The 10,608-nt window shown below is 36.3% G+C and overlaps 1 protein-coding gene across 1 annotated transcript; it reads left to right on the forward strand.

Moving 5' to 3' along the window:
* LOC107629622 (alcohol dehydrogenase-like 1) lies at window positions 80-4,088 on the forward strand. The gene is made up of 7 exons (XM_016332446.2): window positions 80-226; window positions 401-543; window positions 663-703; window positions 2,221-2,623; window positions 2,711-2,947; window positions 3,461-3,619; window positions 3,742-4,088. Exons 1-7 carry the CDS (start codon window positions 193-195, stop codon window positions 3,850-3,852), a joined length of 1,128 nt encoding a protein of 375 aa, XP_016187932.1. The 5' UTR covers window positions 80-192; the 3' UTR covers window positions 3,853-4,088.

A 10,608-nucleotide genomic window follows, 5' to 3' on the forward strand; every position in this document is an offset into this window, starting at 1 on the left:
GATTAATATTAATATTAAGATATTTTTTTTCATATTAGATACCAATAAAATACTAATTTTCTTGGCTATAAAAGGGATTACAGAGCAGAATGTACAACAGCAACTCCTGCCTCCTCTTTTCTTTTCAGTTATTTCAAAGTCCAGATTATAGCTTCAACCTTCAAGTAAGATCTGAATTATTGCACTTACAATATGACAAACACTTCTCAAATTATTACATGCAAAGGTATGAAACAATCAACCATTTAAGCATATGCACATCACAGAGAATTTTCATGTCATTTTCAAACATTATCTTGCAACTTTAATTTGTTCATAGCAGATAATAAGATTAATTACATCAGAAAAAGATAAATAATCACAAGAATGTAATATATCATGGTATGGAAATTTATTTCAGCTGTAGTATGTTGGAAGGTTGGAGAGGGTGTGAAGATTGAAGAGATTCAAGTTGATCCACCAAAATCAACTGAAGTTCGACTTAAGATGCTTTGTTCTAGCATTTGCCACACTGATATCACAAGCATTCAAGGAACTCCTCTAGTTAAGATTCTTTTCACTGCTGTCTTTGTTTTCTTCTCTATGCAACTAATAACTTCATTTTTCTTCCACTAATTAATTAATTAACGGTACTTTAATGCTAACAAATTTGCAATTTTCAGTTTAAGTTTTATCCTCTAGCACTTGGACATGAAGGAATTGGGTAAGCTCCATACACTATACTCTAGAATATATTTGGTAATTGTGTCGTAAAAGAAACAGCCACTCAAACATAAACATATTTAGAGAAGAATATTAGCAGACAAATACAGAACTAAGAATACTATTAATATATCAGACGTTCCTATAATATAGGGGTGAGATCGAATCGGATAAGGCCAAAATTTCGATCAAATCTATATTAAAATTATCGGATCGGCTCGGATTTAATATCCGCGATTTTTTAGCTTAGATCCAATCCGATCCACACATCAGATCTCAGTTTACCAAAGATAGGAGACTCGAACCCGCAACCTCTTAATTGAGTATGGGGAGACTATGCCATTTGAGCTATTACTCATTGACATATATGATAATTATTAATTGAAATAAAACATAAAAATAGCATTTATTTATTTATTTTTGCGGATCCACATATATACATATCAGATATGTAGATACCAACATAAAATCCGCAATCTGATCCGATAATTTTGCGGATCGGATCGGTATCCGTAATTTTCGGATCGAATTCGGATAAATACCGCGGATATGCGGATCAGATCCGATCCATGAACACCCCTAATTCCTTAATCCTTACTCTTACTCCTGTATAAAAACATGAGAAACTTTCTGGACACTCAATATTTAGTATTTCTTGCCATTATTTGACCAGTACAAACATTAAATTATCTTTAACAGATAAATTTTATAATTTATGCGTACAAACTTTAAAAAATGTGGGTACAAACTGAATTGATTCATGTATGTAAATTCTAGTAAATATAGGTGTAAATTATATGTTTCTTGTGTATAAAATTTCTATACATATGAGTACAAATTATTACTGATCCAAAAATAATAAAATTTACTGGCCGTGTAACATTATACTAAAAATATAATGATTATTAATTAATATTAATTATTTATTTATATTATTTTTCACATTAACAAATAAAAGAGAACGAGTATTAATTATTAAGAAAATACTGGTATAAAATAATATTTATTATAAAAAAAAGTGTATAATTGATATAAGAATAGGTAAAATTTGATCAGAATTTTTTTTTCTAATTCTATATCTTAAAAGAAAATTTATCAAACTTTTTGGCTGCTAAAAGTACTAAGGACATTCATTAAGTACTGCTGTATTTTCATTCATGATACCCTTACCAAGAAAAACCTTATACCTTTCGATATTTTCCCATAAATTTCATCGTATACTCAAATTATGCTAAAGGAACTTGTTCAGAGATTCTTAAATTCTTTGGATGAACCGTGCGTATTTTGGAGGATCACAGGAGGTTCATAACACATGTAATCTAAAATTTAAATATATATAGTTTAAATTCGCGACAAATTAGTTTTTGACCTGACCTGTTGGGGGTAGGGAATATCATGTGCAATCAAAAGAATTTTTTAATTGAATAATAATAATAGAATTATCTGGCACATTGATAAATTGAATTGTTGTAATACTATTTTTTCCGAGCACAAGGAATAACATTAACTGTACTGCAGGGTTGTAGAATCTGTTGGAGATGAAGTGAAGAGTGTGAAAGAAGGCGATATGGTGATTCCAGTATTTGTAGGAGAGTGCAAAGAATGTGAGAATTGCATTTCAGAAAAATCAAATCTGTGCATGACATATCCTGTGAGGCTGACTGGCTTGATGCTGGATAACACTTCAAGAATGTCATGCAGAGGACACAGGCTATACCACACTTTGAGTTGTGCCACGTGGTCCGAGTACACGGTTATCGATGTTAACTACCTTGTCAAGGTTGATCCAAGCATTAATCCAGCTCATGGCAGCTTCATCTCATGTGGCTTCTCCTCTGGCTATGGAGCTGCATGGAAAGAAGCCAAGGTTGAAAGTGGATCAAGTGTTGCTGTCTTTGGTCTTGGTGCTGTTGGATTAGGGGTATGATTATCTTTGTCACTGCTATTTTGAATTGGTTATGGTTTTAAGCATTGAGTTTGATTAAAAATGAATTTCATTGTAATGCAGGTTATAAGTGCAGCAAAAATGATGGGGGCAACTAAGATAATAGGGATTGACAAAAATGATATGAAGAGAGAAAAGGGTGAAGCTTTTGGAATGACTCATTTTATAAATCCAAGTAATTCTGGTAAATCTTCTTCAGCATTGGTGAAGGAACTAAGTGGTGGAATGGGTGTGGATTATTCCTTTGAGTGCACTGGAGTTGGCCCTTTGCTTACTGAATCATTAGAAGCTACAAAAATGGTTCGTTTCATTTTTCATCCTTATAAATTTTTTGAAAAAATATGCTTTTTTTTTTCTTAATAATTTTAAAATTTTTTAAAGAGAAAGTCTAGGGGTCAACAACTTTTGTATTTTGTGGCCAGCACTTAGCCATAAAAAAAAATTGAATGATCTTTTACCATTACATGTAATCTCACACCATTAAAAACACTATTAATAGTCAATTGATGGTTACAAAACACAAAAATTGCTGCCCCTAATACTCATCTTTTTTAAAATTACCTTTGGTATTTAATTTAATTTAATTTAATTTTTAATATTTAAAATAAATTTTAAATTTATCTCTGTCGATAAATTTTTTACTGTTAATAGTTAGTTAAATTTTGTTTTTTTTTTTTTATGTTTACAAATTAAATTATTAAATCTATTATATAATCTTTAATATATTTCATTGACCTTTACACATTTTTGCTAATTCCTTCAAGTTGTAAGTAAATACTTTTGTGAATCTAATTGTGACTTTCTAATATATAGGGAACAGGTAAAGCAATAACACTTGGTTCAGGAACTGAACCTTATGTACCATTTGATCCCTTTTCTATTCTTTTTGGAAGAATTTTGAAAGGATCAATATTTGGGGGGTTAAAATCCACGTCAGACCTACCCATCATAGCTAACAAATGTATTAAACAGGTATTCTAAATCTATATAAATTAATTATATCTTAAATACGTTCTAATAATACTATAATAGTAATGTTAATGTCTCACAATTATGATGAATGGACTATTTAAGTATTTATTATCATTTTTCAGGAGTTTCCTCTTCAAGAACTGTTCACCCATGAAGTCAAATTAACAGATATAGAACAAGCATTTGAGTTATTGAAACAACCCAATTGTGTAAAAGTTGTCATCCAGATATAATTTTATTCTAACAACCGAATCCAAAAGAGATAAAGCAAGACCTCAATAATGGTTGGTGGTAACTGGTAATGATTCAAGTCACACACTCACCACAACTCCGTCCACTTAGCTTTTGAGAGTAAGATAACGTACGTATTCTAGATGTTGTCAATCTCTAGTTTGAAAATTATTGGAAATAAATGTACCTATTTAAAGGATAATTGCATCAAAATATGTTACAGAAACAATCCTTCTAACTGTGTTATATTTATATATAAATATATGTATTAATATTTTATATTTTAATATATATTTTATATAAGTAGTTAATTTAATAACTGATTTTTAGTATGTGTTGTTTTATTTTATATGGACACCATATGAGAAGAAATTTTAAAGTAGTAATATACTAATATTAATAATTGAGTCGGTGAAATTAACCATTAGTCACCAATTCCCTCACTCCATTCCATTCCTTCAACTAGGATATGGAAATGGGTCGGACTATCCGACGAGGCTCGTGACTATGTTCGTTTTAGATCCGGCTCACTTTGGTTCGTTTTATTAAACATGTTAAGTTTGAGTTTTATAAAAAAGGTTAGGTTAGGTAATCAATAATTTTCTTAAATAATATGAACAACTATAAAAAAAGTCTGGTCATAAGCTTTAAAAAAAAATCTATATACTTGTTGAGCCGGCTCGTCAAAATATTTTTTTTAAAAAATAAATTATTCTTAGTTTAAACTTTCAACTATTCACTTATATTAAACACAAAACAAAACAAAAAAAACTAATAATCAAGATTAATTAAGATCGTAGCATTTTTGTTAAAAGAAAAATTTATGCATTGTAAATATGGTTATAATACGTGACTAACGATTAATATATAAATGAATTATGCTTAACAAATTATGAATTATAAATTTTAGAATATATTTATTGCCAATTTAAATCTTTTTTTTTTTTGGTGACTCGCCAATTTAAATCTTTAAATATATTGTTTTGAGTTCTAATTCACAAAATAAATTTGTGGGGTTATGAGGCTATTCGAGTTTGAAAAAAAGGTCTATAAGAAGTAACAGCTTATGCTTGGACCATCAATTATAGGGCAAAAAACCATATTGAGCCAAAGCAAGAATCCTGTAACCAAAATGCGCCAAATCCAATTTCGTTTCAGCAATGAGCCAAACTGTATTTTAATATAATTCGAACCAAGCTGGTTCGAATTGCACTCCTTCATAATTCGAACCAATATGGTTCGATTTAGTGTTGACCGTTTTTGAATAATTCGAACCACATAGGTTCGAACTTCTCTCATACATAATTCGAACAAGGGTGGTTCGAATTATGCTTTGAAGTCGAATTCATGTAATTCGAACCATGCTGGTTCGAATTACTCCTAGTGCACTCCTTCATAATTCGAACCAGGCTGGTTCGAATTAGTTGTGATTCGACTATATAAGGAGTTCGAATCACCCTCATTCGAACCATTATCCCTCCCCTCTACCCCACAAAATCTCAGAGAAAACGACCCAGATTCTCTCCGAGGAAGACCTGAACGGACTACTCTGCTGATGGGGGACGATCCGGCACGTTATATCGGTTGGACGGAGTCGCTCATATAGCCGGGGTCATCAACGACGAGGTTAGTACGGAAATATTTTTGATTCAAGCGTTAGTTGTGCCTTAGTGGTTTTGTATCTTGGTTAGACGGTACTTTATGTTAGTGGTTTATGTAGGTGGTTTAGGTGAGGGGATTATGTAGGTGGTTTATGATAGTGGTTTAAGCTAGCGGTTTAAGTTAGTGGTTTATGTTAGTGATTTAGGGTGGTGGTTTAGGGTAGTGGTTTTTGTTAGTGGTTTAAGTCAGTGGTTTTTGCTAGTGGTTTATGTTGGTGGTTTATGTTAGCGGTTTTTGTTAGTGGTTTATGCAAGCGGTTTTTTTATGTGGTTTAGGGTAGTTGTTTCATGCTAGGTGGTTTAAGTAAGCCGGTTTATTTAATTTGTTTCTTGTTAATGGATCTCGTTAATTGTGGTATATGCTAGCGGTTTAGTTGTGTGGTTTAGGGTTTGTTTTCCAGTTAGTTATCTTTCATGTAATGTTATGCTGTTTAATTTAGCAAAATGGTTAATGTAAACCGGTTTATGTAAACCGTTTTATGTAAACCCGTTTATGTAAATCGGTTTACTGTAAACCGATTTATGTGAACCGATTTACTGTAAAACCTGTGTAGTTATATATCTCAGTATGCGGTTCTTTTCATGCGCAGCCCCAGCGATGCATTAGGAGCATGAGGCGGCAGCAGGGCATGCGTCTTGATGACAGATACGTTCCATACTTGCAGATGGCAGGGCTATACCATCTTGCAAGGCTGAACGACCGGTGGTTCCGGCTAGACGAGGCGCTCGTCAGTGCATTCGTGGAGAGATGGCGTCCCGAGACGCACATGTTTCATATGCCGTTCGGAGAGTGCACGATCACACTCTAGGACGTGGCATACCAGCTGGGTTTGCCAGTGGATGGCCGTTACGTGAGCGGGTGCCTGTCAGAGTTCCATATATACATCGATGGCGGCCGTCCACCCTGGGTCTGGTTCCAGGAGTTGCTAGGAGTTATACCTCCTCCCAGTCAGGTTCAGAAGTACGCAGTGAACTGCAGCTGGTTTCAGGAGACCATTGGTGAGTGCCCTGAGGATGCAGATGATGACACTGTTCGCCGATATGCCCGTGCGTACATCATGATGTTGCTAGGCACGCAGTTGTTTGCGGACAAGTCTGGCAACCGGATTCACATTAGATGGCTTCCGTATGTAGCGAGGTGCGTGTATGTTAATACTCTATTGCATAATGTAAACACAGATATTAGTATATGTAACTCATGTGTATGGTGCAGATGGGCAGGTTACAACCCTTCCGGGAGCGAGAAGGGTCCGAGAGTGCAGATATGGAGGCTTAGGATAGACAGGTTACAGTCCAGGGAGGTTAGTATGCTAATTAATAAGTGATGCTTTTTAAGTTAAATATTTTACACTTGGGTCGTACAGTTGCCCTGATAAGGGTGGGTTCGTTCTGCAGTTTATATGGATGCCGTACAGTAGCCCCGACGTACTTCAGGTGTTGCATCTGGAGGTTTTGGAGCCTCGGCACATGGCGGTGTGGCGCTCTGTGACCGCGCTGATCTACTTTGCTGTCATAGAGTGGCATCAGATAGATCGTGTTCTTCCTCAGTTTGGAGGGGTACAGGCCCCTCCGCGTCCCGCCCCTTCCTCCCCTCTCTCGCACGCCTTCTGTTTGGGTCCGGAATCACGGTGGGCCCATCGTAAGGTGGCCAGAAGCCCTCCGGAATTGGAGATGTGAATCCCATCTGATAGACATTGAACACCGAGGTAATCTGATAGACGCTATGAACATAGGAGCTCCAGCTGACACGTGCGTAGGCACAGCATGCAAGTGCGTGCTGACACGGGAAATGAAGCGCCTGAAAGTACCCACAGTCACATGTCCGGGAGGCAAGCGATACTCGGTAAGTACCCAATGAGAAAGTACCAGTCGGAGTGGTCTCCGCTACGGTGAACTCGGAGTTATCACGGTCATACAACGTCACCGTGAAGCACCTGGCCGTCTTCAAGTTGGCCTCAATACACTTCACCAAATGCTGACTGAACTGCTGTCCGGTGCCCACTTGGGCCTCAGCCTCTCGCCCCTTGCGAACAAAGAGTTCGGCCAGCCTACCATATGTTGCCTTCACCAGGGATGCTACAGGAAGATTTCTGACACCCTTGAGGATTGAGTTCACACACTCGGAGATATTCGTCGTCATGTGACCGAATCTCCTCCCCTCATCGCGATGCTGCGTCCACAAGTAGTAATCAATACGGTTCGCCCACTCACACATCACCGGGTTTTCAGACCGCAGTATATCAAACCAGTAATCAAACTCAACCTCAGTCTTCGCATACGCTGCATTCACGAGAAGCCTCCTAGCGTCTTTGCCCTTGAAGGTAAGGGCGAAATTAGCCGCTACGTGTCGTATGCAGAATGCACGGTACGCAGATGGCGGTAACCAAACTCCGTCCGGGGCCTCAAGCGCAGACTTGATGCCATTGTGCCTATCCGATATAACCAGCAGACCGGGCTGCAGGGTCACGTGCTGCCGAAGGTGCGAGAGAAAGAATGTCCAGGACTCCGCATTCTCACCCTCTACTAATGCGAATGCGACAGGTAAAATGTTGGAGTTCCCGTCCTGTGCAATCGCAATGAGCAACGTTCCCCCATACTTACCATATAGATGTGTGCCGTCAATGCTGACTAGCGGCTTGCAATGCCGGAATGCCTCGATGCACGGAGGGAAAGTCCAGAAAAGTCTGTGGAAATAAGCTTGAGACTCGTCAACTTGTCCTCCAACTAGAACCGGGCGCTGGCTCGTAAACTGGGACGGAGGAAGAAGCCACAGCAGCCATAGAACTGGAGCCAGCTGCCGTGGCTACATTGGTGGTATTCCGGTTCGAACCCCCTGAGCTGGATACCACATCAACCAGCTTTGCCAGCAACTCTGGTGTCCGGACCTCCGGAAACTGCCTCCGACAAAGAAACATGACTTGGAGGTCCTCATCACTACCAATCGTGAGACAATCATACTTCACCGTATCGTGCAGGATCGTGACTGGAATGCGATAGAAAAATTTCTTAATCCGCTTCGCACCTTCCAGGCCAAGTTTCATCAGCACATATCTAACCAGGTCATCATAGCTTGTCGTTCGATTCACCACAATATAGAGAGGATTCTTATCTGTGAACTTCACTCCGGACCGAGTTTTTCTCTTGATGGATCCTCTGTGGTGTACCAAAACAGCAAAACTCTCCTCCTCACTAGCCATCTTACACCCTCTAATGAGAGCAAATCACGTTTACAGCGTTTATATAGAGCTCTGAGTCCTACTAATTCGAACTACCCTGGTTCGAACCATGCTACATGTAATTCGAACCATCCTGGTTCGAATTACTACACTCAACCTCTCTCCCCATAATTCGAACCAACCTGGTTCGAATTATTACACTAAACTACTCTCCACATAATTCGAACTCAACCGGTTCGAATTACATGCTCTCCTGGTTCGAACCTAACCGGTTCGAATTATATACATTTTTCCAGTAGTAGTTCGAACTGAAATGGTTCGAATTACTTGCTAATAGAGTTCGAACCTAGATGGTTCGATTTATATAAATATGCCGTTTGGCTTATTGCTGAAACAAATTTCTGTTTGGCGTATTTTGGTTACACATTTCTGCATGTGGCTTAATATGATTTTTTGCCCTCAATTATAATATAGAACAGACTCATCAAAACTAAAACTTGGCTCAGCTTATCTTATTTCCACGCTGCCGCCGCGAGCTTCAATTTGGCTTCCTCCGGTGGTGCTTTGTGTTCATTCCCACAAGGTCGTGGTGCCCTATCGCCGAGATCTTGTACCAGGCATTCCTCAGGACCATGCGATAATTTGGGATCAGATATTTGTTTACTGCATTAATTTTTTTTTTACACCATAGTGTTAGAAATATATAGTAAGATTATAATTCAATTTATTATGTATCAAATAATTTGTTATTATATATATTATTTAATAAAAGAATTAATACAATAATCTTTTTATAATAATAATAATTAGATTAATCGAACGAATAAATAAATAAATAAAATTTTTAGGTTATTCTTATTAGTTTATTATAAGAGAAAAACTTTAAAGTCAATAAATTATTATGAGGGATGCTAGGGGTCAGCAATTTTTGTAATTTATAGTCATCAAATAGCGATCAATGATGGTTTTAATGGTGTGAGATTTCATCCAATGACTCACATTTCTTTGCTGGTTACATGCTGGCCAGAATTTAACAAAGTTGCTGACCCTCTAGACTTTTTCAATTAATTATTTTTGGTTAGCACTTTTAGCCATCAATCTAATTTCTTTATTCTAACAATTTAACAACATACTTTTAGCCTATATTTTTAAATAATACTGATAAACATAATAAATTATGTTAGTGCTTTAATATTTTTTTTATTATGATAATAATAATAACATGTAAGAGTTTAATTGACAATTAAACCGTATTATAAGAATTAACCAAAGTGTTAAAAAGCTAGATGGAATGAATTAAGCTAGATGATGAGTTTCAAAAATGAATTTTAGAATTTGTTTCAAATTGAGATGCAGTTTGATTCAATTTGAAATCAAATAAAATTCAAATTTTAAATAAAATATGATTGAAATTGGAAAATGCAGTATGAGACAAAAGTTGATAAAGAATCATATCATGAAAAATCAACTTGCAATTGCATGGACCATGCAGATATGCAGCATGCTCCTCTGGCCACATGCTTATTTGTCTCCCCTGCAAACTTCACGTGATACGCTGAGCTTTCTTTTTGACTTTTCAGTTTCCTAATGATAACGTGAACAACATTTTACTTTGGTCGTTTATCTTCAAGCTAATTAAAGAGATTCTTTGCCATTCTTTACATGGAGAAGAAGAAATTACAGAGGGCATTGTTTATATTATGAATTTCAATACTAATTAAGTAAAATATTGACTTACTTTAATAATTTCCCCTTTAATATCAATTAGGCAAGAGTCAAGAGACACAACGTGAGATTAAAAGAAGAAAACATTTGAAAAACAATAAAAATTAATCAAAAATAGCCCAAAGTTGTTTTTTTTTTATTTTACACTCTTTAATAATTATTGCTAAAATAAATTAATAATTTTAACTATAATAAA

The sequence above is a fragment of the Arachis ipaensis genome, chromosome B03, assembly GCF_000816755.2.
Source record: "Arachis ipaensis cultivar K30076 chromosome B03, Araip1.1, whole genome shotgun sequence".
NCBI lineage: Eukaryota > Viridiplantae > Streptophyta > Magnoliopsida > Fabales > Fabaceae > Arachis > Arachis ipaensis.

Bases quoted from the DNA above. Each gene is read 5' to 3' on its own strand.
- LOC107629622 (XM_016332446.2), top strand. From the start codon at position 193: ATGACAAACACTTCTCAAATTATTACATGCAAAG. The intron at 704-2,220 runs GTAAGCTCCATA...ACTGTACTGCAG, and splicing joins CTTGGACATGAAGGAATTGG to GGTTGTAGAATCTGTTGGAG. The intron at 2,948-3,460 runs GTTCGTTTCATT...TCTAATATATAG, and splicing joins CATTAGAAGCTACAAAAATG to GGAACAGGTAAAGCAATAAC.